Genomic DNA, 20769 nt, shown 5'->3' with positions numbered 1-20769 from the left:
GAAGAAAACTGCCGAACCCTAGCTAGATCTTTCTTTCCAGAGGTAACCTGTATTTACCAATCAATGGTGGCATAAAGGCTCAGCTCCCTTGTCCCAACTGGGGACAGCTCTGAAGAGCCATTGTTGCTCCCATTGTGGGGTGGCTGAGGCCTAAGCTGGGAGTGCACTACGGCTCAGCTTCTCCCTCTGCCCAGGCCTGTTTCCCTCCCTTTTTAAGGTATTGAAACCCAAGTGCACACCTCAGTACACATTGGCTTGAGAATCTCCATCTCAGCATCTGTTTCTTGGGGGGCCCAGCGTGTGACTGATGCTCTTGTTCCTTTTGTTCTTTGCCCTCTTGCTGTTTGGAACGTTGCTATTCAACTACTGAATGTTGCTATTCCAGGGTGAGCAGGCCTAGACCCAGCTGTTGATTCATCAGATCTGATCCTGAAACAAGCCTGTCCAACCCACAGCCCAGGTTGGCTTTGAATGTTATCCAAAACAAATTCATAAACTTTCTTAAAACATTGAGGGATTTTTTGCAGCTTTTTTTTTTTTTTTTAAGCTCATCAGCTGTCATTGGTGTTAGTGTATTTTATGTGTGGCCCAAGAACATTCTTCCAAGGTGGCCCAGGGAAGCCAAAAGATTGGACAACCCCATCCTAAAGCAATCCAAGACTCTGACGTCTTAATGACTGAATAAAGCTTTATTTTAATGTAAAATACGAGAAGAAAAATTTATATACTCATATATAACAACTTCCAAAATGTTTTCTGTGGTACAAATGGATCATCTTAAAAAGTCTGTAAAGAATTCATCCTCCACCCCCATATGCCAAAATATGATTTCACGTAATTTATCTTCAGAACTTATGAACAGACTTGGAATCACAAAAGCACAGGAAACACCAGAAAAAGTGATGGTACAAACAACAGGTTTTGTTTTAGGTTCCAGTAGTAAGCAGCCCTGCAGATGGAACAGGAGAACACTTTCTGAAGGAGCCCAGTCAGGAGACAAGCTAGAAGAGTCTTTGGGGTTGGTTCATTTCCTGTAGCCAAGCTTGTCTTTAAAAGTCAGGCTGTGTGTGATTCTGTGACTATTTAAGGACATGAGGGAGAAAAGAGTTTCACTTAGAAGTCACAGCTGTGTGTGAGATTCTAGGCTTATTTTAGATATCTAACTTTTTTTTCCCTCCTTTTTATCAGAAAGGTGACTTTGTTAGGGATACCTTAAGGCGACTCCTCTTTCTGGTCTCGCTGTGGCATCGTTTCCAGCTAAGTCGGCAGGAACTGGGAGTGCTGAGAAATACTTCTGTGGCTGTTTCTGAGTCCAAATCCCTCCTGCCTAATTGCACTAAGACCAGTCTTTCTGTTGCTCGTAGACTCAGAAAGCAGTAGGGTGTTCTCCCAATTTAACACCAATTTGAAGGCCATTGATTGTAGGTTTCAGAGTTTAATGCCAAAGGGAATTGTACAGACACACATTCAGACCAAACTCTTTAGATCTCTCGACCCTCCTGAAATGCTACAATGTTCCTCCAAAGAAAACGAATGCAATGGTTACAGGTTTGGGGAAATAATTACTTTTTTATAGGCTTGATATTTGTGCATACCAGGGAAAAGAGAAATGAGCTTTATGAGCCTCCTAACGTTGTTAGGTGGTTTTTCTTCAGAAGATCACTTTAGTTCAAGAATTTTATGAATCTTTGGAGGGGACAATGAGTCATGTTTTAATTTGATTGACTTGGTGGAAAACTATAGCTACAGTGAAGCCTCTGTTCTTCCTCATCAGGATCCACGGGTGACAGTCGGTCTCAGAACCCCTACCATGCTCTTAAGATCTTTACTTGGTGCCATCCTGTGGGAGTCAACACATATATATCTACAGATCTAAGAATAATGAGCTTTAGAATAATTGTTTTTTCAATTTTTGTTTGCTATTAGGTTATGATTTAGGAAAATGTTCCTGTTTCTGAGCTTGTATTTCATCCACTGATTTGATATTGTTAGGAAACGGTATTATGGCAAGGGTGAGAGTGCCACAACCCGATGGCATAATGGATTCTGGGGAGGCTGTGTTTCTCTGCCTTGTGGAAGTCTCAATTCTCCTGCATCTAAAAGTTTTCAATGGTCTGTCCTCTTTCATCTCTCTACTCCTGCAAAAAGGGAGAAAAATAGGGCTTCTTAAAATATCTAGTGACTCGAGGGCAAACATCATTTCACGGCCTTCATGACCCAGCAGTCAGATCTGCAGCCAAGTGGATGTATGTTGATTGGGTTTGGAGCTCAATGTGCCACTCTCTTCCAAGGGGGCTATTAGTGTTCTGAGCTACAAGGAGACACCGGATTGAGTTTTCCCAAGGCCATAAATAAATTGGGAGCTATTTCCTGCTCCCAGGCACATTACTGATTATCGCCTGGTCTTCTAAATACTCTAAAAGCCTGTTCCCCTAAATGCTGGGAAAGAGTCCTGTAACCTCTGGGTGGTAACAATTGAAGGGTGAGTACACGGGCATTTATAAATCTTACATTTGAGCTGTTAATTGTTGCTTGGCTTGATGGAGCCTCTGTCTGTCACAAATATAATGTTAGCTTCTTTCAGGCAGGATCAAATGGAGCGTGTGTTACACTTCAAGCAAGGAAAGAAAACTGTTGCAATCTAGTTTTTGTTCACTTTAATAGTACCTTCACGTCACTGGCTGCCACTCAGGATTAGCAACTATTTTATTGACTTTGTATGCAACACAAAACCCAGCTTTGGAGCAGTTTACCCTGAGCCTGTGTGCAGGAGGTATTGCACACTCTGGTGGCAACGCTGCAGGTGAAAACATGGGCACTCTTCCTGTAAAGGCCACTCCTTCAAGACACAGGATTCTCACCTGACACCATCACCCCTGGCTGCCCCTCAAGTGGCCTAGGCTTAATCCAGAAGGAATGTTCTGGCTTGGCTATGTTTAGTAGTCTACAGTAGTTTGGTTAAAATATGGAACATAGTGAAGAGCTGCTGGTTTTTAATGCTTCAAAACAAGTTACACGTCCCTCGTGTTATCATTTTCCTTAAGGTGTATTCAACTCGAGGGGAAGGTAGCATGCAGCAGGTCAGCAGGGAAACCGGTAGCTCCCCTGCACTCCACCTCAGGTGAGCAGGGCCTGAGATCCTCAACCACTTCGAACAAATTGCAAACACTCTAAAGGTGCCTGGCTTAAGAGAGATGACAGAACAGAGACAAAAAACTTGATAGTCTGTTTTCAACAGGGCCATAGTAAAGTGTAGTTAAGAAAATAATATCACAAAGTCCAGTAAATAACACTATTTACATCTAAAACTAGCAGTTGCATCCTTCTTGGTAGCAGAATACTATTTTAAATTAAAAAGATAAGAGTAAGCTGGGGTAGAGGGATGTCCTATGTATTCAATAATACTATAATTTATTAAATCCTGTGAGTCAGAGGTATGCTAATCTCAGCCAAAATAGACCTAAATTGAACTCAAGACTTTTTTTTTGGAGGGAATAAAGAAGGAATGTGAAAAGGCTTAAAGCATTTCAAGTGTCACTGCCCGGTTCAAACCAATGCTCAGGTTTTGCTGTCTTCCACATCTTTTGCTTGTGTTCTCATTTGGGCCAGCTTGTATGTTTTAGAGGTTTTAGTTTCCATAGAAAATTACTGCAAAGCTCAGAAAACATTGCGATCTACTTAGAGGGTGGGGTTTCAGCTTTTTAAAGCCATAACACTGTCCTTTTCCAATTGGAGGCCTTGGCCCTGCCCTGACCTGACTTTAGCTAATGAAATATAGCAAATGCAGGTGGATTTAGTCTTAGCGCCTTTTCTCCGTTTCCCCCACTTTTGCATCAAACTCTCCAGAAAGCATTATTAATCTTTCATTCTCCATACTGGCAATCATATGTGTTCGAACACACACACACACACACACACACACATACTCTCTCTCTCTCTCATTTACTTCCATCTAATACCTGCTGGTCATCAGAGGCCACGGTCAGCTCCTCGCTGTCCCCAAGTGCAGATGGTTACTGCTTGGCACTGAGTCTGGACTTGGCATTTCCCAGGGCACTGCCTCCTGTGAGACCTCCCCAGTAGGCCCTCTTTCCCAACTACATTTTAGCCCTCAAGTGGGAACCTTAGAGACCCCAGTTAAAGTAATTATAGGCAGGAGATTTGGGGCTGACTCTGAAACCAGATATCTCCATGCCTGGAATGTGGGAGGGAGGAAGGTGAGGGCCGTGGGATGTTGAACCCTCTTAACCTGATCACCTTGGTCCTCGGAAGATATTCCTTCTGGAAGCTCTGACCAGCTGTGCACATCCTCCCGGGACTAATACTGCATTTTACCGACTTTCATATCAAAAGTGAGGAAACATGAAATGTTTACATCCAATGAGTGGTATCAGAAACCTGATAAATTCTACAAATAAATGCAGTCTTTCTCTCGGTACAAAATATTTCAAGATCACTAGTCATGTTTGCTGTTGTTTTTTTTCTTAGTCAAAAAACCTATACTCACTTCAGATGCCTCTATCTCTGTCTGCTCTGCCACACCTTAGACTTAACAGCTCTAAGAAGGGGGCTGAGGCTCCACCTCGGAGCGGGTAATGCTGCCTGGCAGAGACTGCCTCTGGATCGCCAGTCTCAGAGGGGGGTGTCCACGTGTCTGCACATCAGCACAGGTTATCTAGCCAGAGAAGATCCCCAGAGTAGAGCTCCATAATTAGTTGTTTGTGTGTTCCGTTGCCACTCTCACTGATTTGAACAACTCTGAAAGCGTTTCAACTATCAGGTAGTTTTGTTTTTATAGCCCCATCTTTCGTCTTCCTTCTGATTTTTTTTCTCCCCAATTCCCTTCCCCTTGTTTTTCTCTCTGATTAGCAGTCACGCGTTACAATGTCAGTGAGAAAAAGCTTATCAGTAACATGGAGAATTCCTAACACCAAGGAGGTCTTCAGGTTTAGAAAGGGCAAAGGTAGAGTAGACACCTTCCTTTCTGGACCGGGCTGGCCTTGGTGGCACTCAGCTATACGGCTGCAGTCATGGGGTTCTTCTGCCGGGAATCCTGGGTTCGGTAAGGGTACTGGTCTGGGCTGCCCCCACGGGGCCCTGGTCTGCCTGTTTCCTGATAGGCTGGCATTCTTTGGTGCTGGGGAGGGGAAGGCGGAACGTCTTGTCGAAAGGGTCCTTTGTGCTGGGGAGCTGGCGGGGGTGGGTAGTGCTGAGGATACCGGAGATCTGCCACCCTGAGCTCTGTGGGGCGGGGATAGCTCCCTTTGGGAGGGTGCATAGGATGAGCCCCTGGATAATAGGGAAGCTCCCTTTCCTTGTAGAGCCCCCGAGGTGCTGCTGGCAGATAGTCTACAGGATCTGCGGGTCCTCCCCTGGAAAGAGAAGAAGAGACACATGTTAGCAGCTCCTAAGCTGGCCGTCCGGCTGGAGAACATGTTCGTCAGCCTCCTGTGCAGTTTGGTGTGGCCACCGCATAGGTCTGGCCAATGGGATGGGAGCAGAAGTGATACGTGCCCTTAAAAAGAAGAGAAGGGAACTTCTTCCCTTCTCTCCTTCCTGTTGGCCAGCAGAAAAACCATCTTAGGCCACAAGGTGAAAACCACGTGCTATGGGAGGCAGAGCAACAAGAAGGTGAGAGCCTGGGTCCCCGTTGCCATGGAGCCACCATGTCAATCAGGATTGCTTCCATTCACGTTGGTGCATGAGAGGAAAATACACTTCAATCTGGTTTATACCCTTTTCTGTTGGCCTTTATTATAGTAACCAAACTAGTTTCCTAAACAAGGCAGTGAGCTTGCCTCTCTTAAGGATGGGGTCATTAGTTCCCTCCCCTTTTCTACCACCATATCCAGGACAGGCTGGGCTGAAGTCTGTCCTAGGCATGGTGATAGAAATGTTCAGGTTATTTGGAGTCATAAAGTTTCCATGGACTGCACTCGCTTTTCTAAATCTGTGAGGTGCTCTTTTAAACGGGCTGTCATCTTGGTCTAACTCTGGTTGGCTGCTGTTACATCTTGGTGTGGATTCATATGTCCCTCCCCTCCCTAAATGCTCTACAGTCCTTAGAAAAAGTCCCAAGCCAGAGCACCTAGAGCTCTTTTTTTTTTTTTTAATTTTTTTTTTGAGAGGGAGTCTCATTCTGTCACCCAGGCTGGAGTGCAATGGTGCGATCTCAGCTCACTGCAACCTCTGCCTCCTGGGTTCAAGCGATTCTCCCACCTCAGCCTACCGAGTAGATGGAACTACAGGTGCCCACCACTACACCTGACTAAGTTTTGTATTTTTTTTGTAGAGATGGGTTTCATTATGTTGGCCAGGCTGGTCTCAATCTCCTGACCTTAGGTGATCTGCCTGGCTCGGCATCCCAAAGTACTGAGATTACAGGCGTGAGCCACTGCACCCAGCCCACACCTAAAGCTTTGATATAAAGTAATCAACTCTACCACAAAGCCAGGAAGTAGCACCAGTCCAGTAGCAGAATAGGGAAATGCCAAACCAGCTGTAAGTTGTACCTTGTAATGGGTAAGGCACACAGAAACATCCAGGGTAAGAATAGACACTAACAGAAAGTGGCCCTGTCTGGATCTCTCACTAAAGAAAACAAGCATCTTCTGATCCGTTTGCCATAACAGAAGCAGTGTGCCTCTAAACAATGTGCAGATGACTGCATTTTATCTAGCCTGGGGTTAAACAGATGAGTTCTGTTTGCAGCTCTTAAAATCTCATAAACCTTCTGTGCACACATTCACCACCACCACCATCCCCAGATCCTTCCCATTTTTTGCCACTCCCCCTTTTATAATTTTTAAAAAAGAAAAACAACAACAATAATAATTAAGGGAAAACTCCCCAATGTCAGACACACTGCTAGGACACTTGAAAGAAATGACAGGGCTGTGAGAATACAGTGTCTGTGGTTAATCGAGCACTGTCAATGAGGGTCAGAATCACCCTGTAATCTGTGGAGCTGGATGTTAAAACAGCTCTGTGAGTTGCTCAAATCAATGAAGATTTGACAAGCTTCCAGCTCGGTGCATGTAGAAAGCAGCTTGTGAACAAATCTATAAGGATGAACAATAGAATTCTCTCTACTTTTTTGTCTTAATTTGGCTATGTATAATAATGAAAGATCCTTGAGCTTGGGGTAATTTAGTTAGAGTTTTCAGATAAAAAATTAAATTGTTTGTGTACAAGTTATTATAGCATCAGCTGCTATTATTCAGTGCAGTTTGCTTTGCTGTATTTTAAATCGCCCATGACAAATGGAGCACAAATGGATAATCTGTCACTCTAGCCATGGGAAATAAAGGCTCTGGATTTCACCTTTCCCTTTCTTTAGAATTTCATTTTTGATTTAGAAAACTTCCAGCCTTCGGTATATCTTTTATCATAAGAATTCTTTAAGTCTCTCTCCTCCACCTCACCATGCTCATTTTTATTTCCTTTTGGTTCATGTTGGAGATATCCGATACACTCAAAAAATTTTTCTTAACCTGTACTTTCTCTCAAAATCCACTGAAGATATTTCTCTGCATGAAGCGAAACATGTGGTTTTTCTGCACTCATTTTAAGCCCTTAGGATAAATCACTGACATTTGCAACACACAAACATTATTTGCCTTCAAATGAACATACAACCAGCGCTCCCTCCGGACTCTCTTAGCATGAATGCTTCCTGTTTAAAATGGAAAGAGAGAAAGGAAGAATTCCAGGCCTTGGACTTTTAGGGTCCTGTTCTCTCCCTGGAGATTTCTCTCTCTTAAAACAGAGCATTATAAAAGACAGGCACGCCTTGTTTTTTTAAATGTTTGGAGAGAGAATCCAGATCAAGTGGTGACAGGGCAGAAGCCACCCTGAGAGGTTGTGACAGTACAGTCAGCGAGCACATGGGGGGACAGTCGCTATCTCTTCTCCCACACCTTGCTCCTCCCAGGCAGCCAGTGCTCACAGCTCACAGTGAGGGGGAGGCTTCCCGTGGGCAGATAGGGCAGACCTCAAGATACTTTTGTGGTCCCATATTGCTTCCTCTGAGGGGAGGTTTTATGTCTGGGAGTTTGCTTATATGTGGCAGAAAGCAAGAGAGGTAGCTGTTCTTTGTCAAGAAATGAAGTCATGGAAATTGTCTTTTTCTGTGGAACTCATCATAATAGTTAGCATTTTTAATTTTTCAGAGAGAAGAAAAACAATGAGTTGGCCTACTAAAACACTGTTTAAGGTTCAAAGAGTGCTGGAAGAATTTTTCTTTCTTTTGGGGGATGGTGTGTAGCTGTTGTTTATAACAACATTTTGTTCATAACAGAATTTCCTACAGACTTTTGTCAGAACAACTTCTAAGTTCTTCTGACTATTATGTGTGTATTATTTTAAATTATTTAAAAAACTAATTTTGGCCAGGGACAGTGGCTCACGCCTGTAATTCCAGCACTTTAGGAGGCCAAGGTGGGTGGATTACTTGAGGTCAGGAGTTTGAGACCAGCCTGGTGAAACCCTGTCTACTAAAATTACAAAAGTTAGCTGGGCGTGGTGGTGCATGCCTATAATCCCAGCTACTCGGGAGGCTAAGGCAGGAGAATTGCTTGAACCTGGTAGGCGGAGGTTGCAGTGAGCTGAGATCGTGCCACTACACTCCATCTTGGGCAACAGAAAGAGACTCTGTCTCAAGAAGAATTTTGAAACAGAGAAAATAAGCCCCTCCTCATCAACTACAGAACTTAGAGGAAGAAAAGGCAGCTAAAATTTTAGTTTTGTTAATCGTGAGTTTCTCTTTTCATAGTCTCTTTATTTGTGTGAAATTTAGTGTTTGTAGGAAAGCCCAAAACCAATCCATTCTGGGGCCCCAGCAATGCTCATCACGGTGTCGGATGCTGTGTGCTTTGAGCCAACCCTGAGGAATCCAGGGGCAGCTTCCTTAGGAGATTCTGATTAAAACAAGAATCCGCATAACAAATGTATCAGTATTTTAAGACCTTTCATTTTTCATGTGACTTCTTGAGTTTTGTTTGTATATGTTACTGTTTTTCTTTAAAAACTTTCAATTTAAACATTTTACTCAGAAACCATATTTACTTAAGGAAAGAGAAACAAGCCCATATTTGTTTTCTTTACAACTCGTAGAGGGGGCTGTCATGAAAATACCTATATTTTGAAATTATTGCTTATTTTATTTCTGATTAGGCTCATTTCCAGAGGCCAGAAGGATTCAGATTTTGCTTGGAAAACTGATAGGAACTATCTCAGGCATGCAGTTTTCAATCACATAGATGCACGCAATAAAGAAAGTTAACCATTAAGTCTGAACACGACAAAGATATATGTTATTTACATGTAAAGAAGCAATAAGCATCACTCTGTTTACATAAGGATTTCTTCTTTTTGCCATGTCAGTATGTCAGTATTTTTCATTAAGCAAAAGGGGGGCTGGAAATCAGAGACTAAGCTGGTCAGATAGCCAGCTCTGGGTGCTGACTACCTTCAGTTTACGCAAGGATGAAAGACATCTTCCTACATTTGCTAAAACAATTCTGTATAGGGAAAGGGCTCAATATTGGAAGGACAAAATTAATAGCAAACCTCTTGCTAGGAATGAGATGGCTGTACTTACTGGAACAGATGAAGGGGCATGAGCAATTTTGAATCCTCCTGTGTCTACACCACCACCCTCAATTGCAAAGAAAATCTCTCTCCTCTGTCTCTGCCACAGCTGGTCATTCTCACCTCATCTGTCTTTCACCCTGCCTTGTGGCTGGTTGTATACTGCATGGAGTACAAGCATCTTGAAGGAAGGAACTGAGTCTTACATATCTAACTATCTCCCTTCGAGCTTAACACAGAGCTTTGCACATCACAGGTGCTCTACAAATTTATGCTGAATTTGTTCAAGAGAGTTTAAAGTAAAGAGAAAACCCACACACGTACAGTAACTATAAAAGGTTGAATGTGGGTAGGGGCTGGAGGAAGGTAGGGGAAAAGAGGAGAAAGTGGGCTTTCTTTGGGAGCCAGGGATTGATGGTGGTTGAGGTGAGACTGATTTCTAAATTCTGAAGAAGGAAGGAAGTAGGAGGGATGGTGGGCTGAATAAAGGGTTGTATTGGGTCCAACACAGAATGACTGTAAACTTTATCAGGGTAGAGGTTATTTTATTTGTCTTGTTTGCCAAGAACAAGATTATACTGTCTTATCTCTGTTGCCCTACAGAGTACTTGAAATACAATAGGTGCTCAATAAATCTTACACTGGGGTTCAATTTCCCTGACTTCCCAGTGAGCTCAGCATGATTAACTGGTGCTGAGGAAATTGAGAGCTCTCTTGACTCAAGATTAACTGGAAACTGGGCTTACTAGGTACAGGCTAAGCGTATTTATTCAAGGGTCAGTTAACTACTATTTTTATGATGGTACAGCAAAGAAATTTTCTTTGTCTCTGTCATAAATGCAATAATCTAGGAACATCTTTATGTATTTCAAAGTACAGTACACAGGATTTCAAACAAAGGGTCTTAGGGAGACAATGTCAAACCCAGGTGTGATGACCATAGTTACAAGTGTGGTACCTGGGCTTGAGGGCTGATGAACACGAACCCGAGGTCAAGGTGGTGTCCTGTTCCCTCTGTCCCAGTGCCTCCCAAGCTTTTCTCCCTGAGAACAGATGTGATGGATGATTTTCATATAAGCTACTCATACCCAGGAGAGGCAGAATCCAGAATTATGCAAACTTCTCTGCCACCTGCTGTAACTCAACACCCTTTCCTTCCATCCAGGAAAGAACAAGGGAATTCAAATGAGTGGGAGTGACATTATTGAAGGGGAAAACTTGAGCCTGCTATAATTTATTAAAAGAAATCATTTGTAATCCTGTCTTCAAATATCAGTGACAGATTCTTGCAATACAGAACTGAGCACACTTCCTCTACATGTCTCAAGGCAGAGTGTAAGAACTCCTACAGTATCTCATCTGATGAGCTCCTTTTAGGATGTGGAAGGATAGATGAAGTTGAAGAGTCACAGAGGGGAAAAACAACTAAGTTGGAGACATATCAGCAACTAGAAGATAGTTTGTTTTGAAAGGGGGTGAGTTTAGTATGTGAAGAAATAAGATATGCAGCAGAAAGTATAAAAACCATGAAGAATTTATGAGCAGAGGTGTGAATGTCCGGCCTAGGCATATGCATTGGGTTTTTCACTTACAGAAAACCTTCCAAAGGGCAGAATCTTGTTCTTAATTTCTATAAAATACTATGTGTGTGATTAGCAGCCAAAACAAAGCTAATTTTTTAACTTCCAAAGTAGCCTTTATGGGTTTCCTTTTTTGGTAATAATTGACTGTGACCAAATTTGGGGTTTGAACGGCAGGAAGTAACATGATGTAAAACTCCTGTGAGCTGTCTAAGAGAGGTGCCTGTACCCGTTGGCAGAAAGTCGACATCTGGCAGAGCCATGCTATTCTTGAGCATGCCACACATAGATTATTTAGTGGCTGAGCTGGGGTCGGTGCTTTCTTCTCTGGTTCTTCTACAAATACTGCAAAGCTTTAAAAAAAATCAGCGCAAACTAATATACTTGAGTTGCCCATGCTATGTGCACAGAGATGCTTTTAGTCTGTGTTTAGAATTCCTTTAGTGTCAGGTTTCCAGTTACCAGACCTTCCTCCTTGGTCCAGGCACAAATGTGGTTGGCAAGGATTAGCAGAGCCCTCTGCAATGTATATTACGTAGCTTTGATTTCGGCAGATTTTACGGAATCATAAAATATAATGATCATTTGATGGCCTACATTATAGAAATGATTATGGAAAAAAATCCGCTTTCATCACTCACATTTCCCATTGTGTTATGAGAAGAGGGGGGTCTTGTTCTTTCCAAAGAACTGGAATGGGTGGAGTGTGCAGCAGCAGAGGCTTGTGGCCCTCATACACACCAAGGAAATGTTTGTACAGAAAATGAAGGAGAAAGGATAGTGACTGAGTGCTCAAAGACATTTCTCAAACAGTTTAAACAAGTATAATTTTGGTTACTCATATTTAATTCCTTCTTTTTTTTTTAAACAATGACCACAAATACAAGAATTGAGTTATTAACAAACGGCATGTGCAATGAGTTTTGGATTCTGTATGACAGTTCAGCAGACATTATCTGTAAAATGGTCCCTAAGAGTGTTTCATCCTATCAGATGGTCCTAAAAATGGTCCTGCTAAAATAATTTCCTTTATGAGGGGATGAGAGGTTTTTAAAGTGGGTGCTGAGAACAATTAGAAAAGATGACTGAGAACAATATAGAGAGAGAAATCTTGGGGAAGGCAGAAGCTATCCTGCGCGGCCACAAAAAACAGTCATGCAATCCATTTGAGCGATACCTGCATATCATTACCCCATGGTCTGTTTATCCACAGAACAGGCTTTGTTTAAAGAGAATGGCAACCAAAGGAACAAATCATCCTAACTTGACAGGCCCCTTAAATCATCTCTCTCTCTTTCTATTGTAACTGTGGTCCTAGAATTTCAGTATCTAAACACTGTGGATTTCATCTGATAATCATGTAGCAGACAATGGTTCAATTCCAAGGTCAGACTTTGGGGGCTAACAGGTTCAACAGTGTAAGGTCCTGATTTCCTCCTGCCCCTTAGGAAAAACCACTACACAGTTTCCTGCCCAAGGTGCTACCTGGAGACAGAACACTCGAGGGGCAAAATATACTGTTCCTGAAGTCTGCTTTTCCCTAACTATTTTAGATTACATATATATGTTAGAGTAGCACATGCAATTTTTGCAGTAGATATTTATGCATCACGGCCACATCTTTACCTGACCCCTTTCCCCTCCCATTAATTTCTAAAGCCTGTGCAATAGGAAGATTTTGATGTAAACTACCTATGATCATTAGATTATTAGAATCCCTCTTCACCAAGGGCAAGGAGTACAATGAAGGAGACTTAAACACTTCCATCTTCATGCCTCTGTGTGTGTGTGTGTGTGTGTGTGTGTGTGTGTGTGTGTGTATGTATGGGTGTAGGGGGAGAGGGCCTCCATGTCATGATTTCATTAAGACACAGGAGAATCCTGCCACGGCAATTGTCTTACTCTGAAATTCAGAAGCAGAAATGTAAGTGCAGGGAAGAGTGCCACTCCACTTGATGGGCTCAGTAACCAGCTTCAAACATTGGGTTTAGAATTGCAAAGATTTGTAAGCCTGCTGAGCACAGCAGCATGTTCCGAAGTGCCTACAGCAAGTTAGTTTCCATCCTAAATGTTTCCTCCATTTGATGGATTTATTCCTCATAACAATGTTACCAGGTAGGCATTATTATTATCCCTGGCTTTCAGATGAGGAAACCGAGAAGCAGAGAGGTTAAATAATGTGATCAAAGTCACATTGGTAGTGGCAGAGCCCAGTTCAAGCCCAGGCAGACAGACAGACCCAGAGGCTGCATGCCTGACCACTAAGTTAGACCGTGCAGTCTCTGACCTCACTTGCTTCTCATCTGCTCACATGGTGCCTGCTGGCACCAGGTGAAAGAAATTGGTTTATATTTGGAAACACATTTCTAAAAAACAGGATCTAATGCACTAAAAAGAGACTTCTTTTTTTTTTCTCCAATGGGTACTTTGGCTGTTAGCGGCCCAAGAAGCTGAAACTGCTGATGGTGCTTGCAGAAAGAGCACAAACAACATTCCATGTGGGAAGTTTCATTCAGAGACCTTGAGGTGCCTTTCTTAAGGAAAGCAAAGTTTCCTGGTGCCCTTTATGAAAATCAAAACAGATACTTGTGCGGTTCCGTTTGGAAGACCCTGTGTTCCAGGTCTAGTACCTTGAACATTGGCATCACTAAGAATCAATTGAGTCTTTATTAAATAACACAGATTCTGGGGTTGCAACCCCAGGAAAAGGTCTGAAAGGGGTCTGGGAGCCTACATTTCTCTCAAGGGCCCAGGTGATTCTGATGCAGGTGGAGCTGGCACCCAGCTTTAAGGAATCCCTGTGGCTATGGGGGTTTGTAAGATGTGTTAACTGCTCTGCAAATAACCTGGAATATAAATATAAGTCAGTTATCCTGAGCATCTGAAGAGATAAACAACAGGAGGAAAGATACAGAGCTAACAGCCTTGGAAAGTGTTCTGGAAACAGAGACATTCCTCTGATGCTGGCTTGTCAAGAGCAGGCAAGTAAGAAGCAGAAGGTTGGTCTAGAGAGGGTATCTGGAGCCTGATCATGAAGGGTCTTAAATACCAGGGGCAGCATAGGAAGGATTAAAGAGTGTGATTTTGGTGGGGAGGGGCCAAGATGGCCAACTAGAAACAGCTGTGGTCGGAGGCTCCCACTGAGAAGAAAAAAATGGCAAGTGAATTCTGCACCAGCTACTGAGGTATCCAGGTTCTTTCGTTGGGACTGACTAGGTGGGTGGCATGACCCATGGAGAGCAAGGAAAAGCAGGGTGGTGTGACAGCCCACCTGGGAGCCACATGGGGCAAGGGAAGCTCCCACCTCCAGCCAAGGGAGGCAGTGAGTGACTGTGCTACTTCATCTGGGAAACCATGCTTTTCCCATGGTTCCGTGTAACCCATGGATCAGGAGATCCCACTCGTGAGCCCATGCCATCAGAGCCCTGGGTCCCAAGAACAGAGCTGTGTAGATTCTTGGTGGCCACTTGGCTGCAGACTGCTTAAGACTACTGAGTTCCTGTGGGGAGGGGTGGCTGTCATCACTGTGGCTCCAGTCTGCCATTTTTCCCCTGCTGGCGCCAGGGAGACTAGATGGTTTGGACCCAGGAGGAATTCCCCACAGTGCAGCACAGCAGCTGTGGCGGATCGTGGCCAGACTGCCTCTTTAGGCTGGACCCTGATCCATCCCTCCTCACCAACTGGGTCTTCCCTGCAGGAATTTAAGCAACTCCAGCCAGGATTTTAGGGACAGAACTCTGATCTTGCTGGGACTGAGCTCCTGAGAGGAGGGGCGGCTGTGATCTCCATGGATCAGCAGACGTAGTCTTCCTGCTGCTGGCTCTGAGGAATCCGGGCAGTCTGGACAAGTGGGATTCCTCCCAGTGCAGCACACTCCCTTCGCCAAGGGGCAGCCAGAGCACTTCATTAAGCAGGTCCCAGTTCCCGTGCCTCCTGACTGGGTGAGACCCTCCAACAGAGGTTCCCAAACACCTTATACAGGAGCATTCCTGCTGGCATCAGGTCGATGCCCCTCTGGGACAGAGATCCTACAGGAGGGAGCAGGCAGCCATCTTTGCTATTCGGTAGCCTCCACTGGTGATACTTCCAGGTGCAGGAGAAACCCAGGTGAATAGGGTCTGGAGAGGACCCCTACAGAAGAGGGGCCTGACTGTTAAACAAACAAACAAACAAACAAAAAACAACAAAACAAAACGCACACACACAACTAAAAGGAAGCAACAACAATAGCACCACCACCACTACCAACAAAAAACCCCACAAAAACCCCATCCAAAGGCCAGCAGCCTCAAAGATCGAAGCTAGATAAACTCATGAAGATGAGAATCAACAACAACAACAAAAAGACACTGAAAACTTAAAAAGCCAGAGTGCCTCTTTTCCTCCAAACGACTGTAACACCTCTCCAGCAAGAGCACAGAACTGGGCAGAGGCTGGGATGGATGAATTGATAGAAGTAGGCTTCAGAAGGTGGGTAATAACAAACTTCACTGAGCTAAAGAAGCATGTTCTAACCCAATGCAAAGAAGCTAAGAACCATGATAAAAAATCCCAAGAGCTGTTAACCAGAATAACCAGTTTAGAGACGAACAAAAATGCCCAATGGAGCTGAAAAACACAACACAAGAACTTCACAGTGCAACCACAAGTATCAATAGCTCAATTGACCAAGAGGAGGAAGGAATTTCAGAGCTTGAAGACTATCTTGCTGAAATAAGACAGGCAGACAATATTAGAGAAAACAGAATGAAGAGGAATGAACAAATTCCCTGAGAACTATGGGATTATGTGAAAAGACTGAACCTACGACTAATTAGGGTACTTGAAAGAGACAGCGAAAACAGAACCAAGTTGGAAAACATACTTCAGGACATGATCCAGGAGAACTTCCCCAACCTAACAAGACAGGACAACACTTAAATTCAGGAAATCCAGAGAACACCAGTAAGATACTCCCTGAGAAGATCAACCCCAAGACACATAATCATCAGATTCTCCAAAGTCAAAATGAAGGGAAAAATGTTAAGAGCAGCCAGAGAGAAGGGCCAGGTCACCTACAAAAGAACGCCTCTCAGACTAAGAGCAGACTTGTCAGCATAAACCCTATGATATGGTTTGGCTGTGTCCCCACCCAAATCTCATCTTGAATTCCCAAGTGTTGTGCGAGGGACCCAGTAGGAGGTAATTGAATAATGGGGGCAAGTCTTTCCCATGCTGTTCTCATGATAGTGAATAAGTCTCATCAGATATGATGGTTTTAATAATGGGAGTTTCCGCATAAGCTCTCTCTCTTTGCCTGCTGCCATCTATGTAAGACATGATTTGCTCCTCCTTGCCTCCCACCACGATTGTGAGGCTTCCCTAGCCACATGGAACTGTAAGTTCATTAAACTTCTTTCTTTTGTAAATTGCCCAGTCTTGGGTATGTCTTTAACAGCAGTGTGAAAATAGACTAATACACCCTACAAGCCAGAGGAGACTGGGGGCCAATATTCAATATTCTAAAAGAAAAGAATTTCCAACCCAGGATATCATATCCAGCTAAACTAAGCTTCATAAGCAAAGGAGAAATAAAATCCTTTCCAGACAAGCAAATGCTGAGGGAATTTGTCACCAGCAAGCCTGCCTTGCAAGAGCTCCTGAAGGAAGCACTAAATATGGAAAGGAAAAACTGGTACCAGCCACTGCAAAAGCACACTGAAATACACAGACCAATGACACTATGAAGCAACTGCATCAACAGGTCTGCAAAATAACCAGCTAGCATCATGATGATAGGATCAAATTCACACATAACAATATTAACCTTAACTGAAAATGGGCTAAATGCCCCAATTAAAAGACACAGAATGGCAAGCAGCATAGAGTCAAGACCCATTGTATTCTGTATTCAAAAGACCCATCTCATGCACAAGGACACACACAGGCTCAAAATAAAGGGATGGAGGAAAATTTACCAGGCAAATAGAAAGCAGAAAAAAGCAGGGGTTGCAATTCTGGTTTCTGACAAAACAGACTTTAAGCCAAGAAAGATAAAAAAGACAAAGAAGAGTATTACATAATGGTAAAGGGATCGATTCAACAAGAAGAGCTAACTATCTTAAATATATATGTACCCAATACAGGAGCACCCAGATTCATAAAACAGGTTCTTAGAGACCTACAAAGAGACTTGGACTCCCACATGATAATAGTAGGAGACTTTAACAACCCATTGTCAATATTAGACAGATCATGGAGACAGAAAATTAACAAGGATATTCAGGACTCGAACTTGGATCTGGATCAAGTGTATCTGATAGATATCTACAGAACTCTCTACCCCAAAACAACAGAATATACATTCTTTTTGGTGACACATGGCACTTACTCTAAAATTGATCACATAACTGGAAGTAAGACATGCCTCAGCAAATGCAAAATAATTGAAATCATAAAAGAGACCACAGCACAACCAACTTAGAACTCAAGATTAAGAAACTCATTCAAAACCACACAACTGCATGGAAATTGAACAACCTGCTCCTGAATAACTCCTGCGTAAATAATGAAATTAAGGCAGAAACCAAGAAGTTCTTTGAAACCTATGAGAACAAAGAGATAACACAGCAGAATTTCTGGGATGCAGATAAAGCAGTGTTAAGAGGGAAATTTATAGCACTGAATGCCCACACCAAAAAGCTAGAAAGATCTCAAATTGACACCCTAACATCACAATTAAAAGAACTGGAGAACTAAGAGCAAACAAGCCCAAAGCTAGAAGAAGGCAAGAAATAATGAAGATCTGACCAGAACTGAAGGAAATAGAGACATGAAAAACCTTTCAAAAAAATCAATGAATCCAAAAGCTGGTTTATTGAAAAAATTATTAAAATAGATAGACCACTAGCTAGACTAATAAAGAAGAAAAGAAGACTCAAATAGAAACAATATAAAATGATAAAGGGGATAACACCACTGACCCCACAGAAATACAAACAACCATCAGAATGCTATAAACAACTCTATGCAAATAAACTAGAAAATTTAGAAGAAATGGATAAATTCCTGGACACATAACCCTCCCAAGACTGAATCAGGAAGGTGAATCCCTGAATAGACCAATGGGCTCTGAAATTGAGGCAGTAATAAATAGCCTACCAACCAAAAAAGGCCCAGGACCTTTTTTGGATTTATAGCTGAATTCTACCACAGGTACAAAGAGGAGCTGATACCATTTTTTCTAAAACTACTCCAAACAATTGAAAAGAAGGGACTTCTCCCTAACTAATTTTATGAGGCTAGCATCATCCTAATATCAAAACCTGCCAGAGATGCAACAAAAAGAGGAAACTTCAGGCCAATATCCCTGATGAACGTCAATGCAAAAATCCTCATTAAAATACTGGCAAACCAAATCCAGCGACACATCAAAAAGCTTATGCACCACAATCAAGTCAGCTTTATCCCGGGGATGTAAGGCTGGTTCAACATATGCAAATCAATAAATGTAATTCATCACACAAATAGAACTGAAGACAAAAATCAAATGATTATCTCAATAGATGCAGAAAAGGCCTTTGATAAAATTCAACATTCTTTCATGTTCAAAACTCTCAATAAACTAAGTATTAATGGAACATACCTCAAAATAATAAAAGCCATATATGACAAACCCACAGCCAATATCATACTGAATGGGGAAAAGCTGGAAGCATTCCCCTTGAAAACTGGCACAAGACAAGGATGCCCCCCTCACCACTCCTATTCAACACAGTACTGGATGTTCTGGCCAGGGCAATGAGGCAAGAGAAAGAAATAAAGGGTATTTAAATAGGAGAAAGGAAGTCAGACTGTCTCTGTTTGCAGATGACATGATTCTATATCTAGAAGACCCCATCTAGAGGATTCATGCAATTAGCCTACTAGAAACCTATTTAATAAATGTGCTGGGAAAACTGGCTAGCCATATGCAGAAAATTTAAACTGGACCCCTTCCTTATACCTTACATAAAAATTAACTCAAGATGGATTAAAGACCTAAATGTAAAACCCAAAACTATAAAAACCCTAGAAGAAAATCTAGGCAACACCACTCAGGACATAGGCACAGGCAAAGATTTCATGATGAAAACATCAAAAGCAATTGCCACAAAAGCAAAAATTGGCAAATGGGATCTAATTAAACTAAAGAGCTTCTCCACAGCAAAAGAAACTATCATCAGAATGAGCAGACAGCCTACAGAATGGGAGAAAAATTTTGCAGTCTATTCATCTGACAAAGGTCTAATATCCAGAATCTATAAGGAACTTAAATAAATTTACAGGAAAAAAAATCCCATTAAAAAGTGGGGAAAGGACATGAACAGACACTTCTCAAAACAAGACATTTATGTGGTCAATAAACATATGAGAAAAAAGGCCAACGTCATTGATTGTTAGAGAAATACAAATCAAAACCACAATGAGATACCATCTTACGCCAGTCAGAATGGCGATTATTAAAAAGTCAAGAAACAACAGATGCCAGCGAGGCTGTGGAGAAAAAGCAACGTTTTCACACTGTTGTTGGCAATCTAAATTAGTTTAACCATTGTAGAAGACAGTGGCAATTCCTCAAAGACCCACAACCAGAAATACCATTTGACCCAGCAATCTCATTATTGGGTATATACCCAAAGGAATATAAATCATTCTATCATGAAGATATATGCACGTGTATGTTCACTGCAGCACTATTCACAATTGCAAAGACATGGAATCAACTCAAATGCCCATCAATGACAGACTGGATAAAGAAAATGTGGTACATATACACCATGGAATACTATGCAGCCATAAAAAGGAATGAGATCATGTCCTTTGCAGGGACGTGGATGGAGCTGGAAGCCATTAGCCTCGGCAAACTGAGGCAGGAACAGAAAACCAAACACCGTATATTCTCACTTACAGGTAAGAACTGAACAATGAGAACACATGGATACAGAGAGGGAAACAACACACACTGGGGCTTGTCGGGGTGGCAGTGGGAGGGGCAGCATCAGGATAAACAGCTAATGCATGCAGGGGTTAATACCGAGGTGATGGGTTGATAGGCACAGCAACCCACCATAGCACACGTTTACCTGTGTTACAAACTTGCACGTCCTGCACATGTATCCTAGAACTTAAAAGACTAAACCTGAGAAAAGAAAACCAACTGAGTTAACAACAACAACACCAACAACAAAGAGTGTGATTTTTATTCAGTAGGATTAGGAACATGGGGGTGATGTGGATTACCTGTGGGAAAGCTCTACTTGGAGGTTCCCTAGGCACCTCAACCTTATGAGTACAAAATTAAACCAATCACCTCTCCCTAAACCTGCTGCTCCTCCAACGGTCTCTGGAGAATGTCATGATTCATGCAGTTAGCCCACTAGAAATCTAGACTTCTCTCTCACCCCTGCTCCAGTCATACATCGGGTTCTAGCAAATATTCTCTTAGCTATTCATGGCTGTCCACTTTCATGCTGCAGTCTTGATTTAGGCTCAAATCCCTTTTCCAATGGACCATTCCAATAGTAATAGTATATTAGGATTCAAAGACAGGCAGGAAAAGTTGTGGTTCAGCTTCAGA

The 20769-nt window shown here is 42.5% G+C and overlaps 1 protein-coding gene across 3 annotated transcripts in view; it reads right to left on the bottom strand.

The window, feature by feature from the left end:
* Positions 1 to 670: 670 nt before the first annotated feature.
* PARD3B (par-3 family cell polarity regulator beta) overlaps positions 671 to 20769 on the bottom strand; it is a 1074947-nt gene continuing 1054848 nt past the window's right edge. For all 3 annotated transcript variants that reach the window (XM_003820781.6, XM_034954909.4, XM_008974231.5), the window contains one exon: positions 671 to 5372. In XM_003820781.6, the coding sequence (XP_003820829.3) occupies positions 5015 to 5372 (358 nt within the window). In that variant the 3' untranslated portion in view covers positions 671 to 5014. The remainder of the gene's footprint in view (positions 5373 to 20769) is intronic.

Source organism: Pan paniscus, chromosome 13 (assembly GCF_029289425.2).
Source record: "Pan paniscus chromosome 13, NHGRI_mPanPan1-v2.0_pri, whole genome shotgun sequence".
NCBI classification, from domain to species: Eukaryota; Metazoa; Chordata; class Mammalia; order Primates; family Hominidae; genus Pan; species Pan paniscus.
This window is presented reverse-complemented; position numbering and strand designations above follow the sequence as displayed.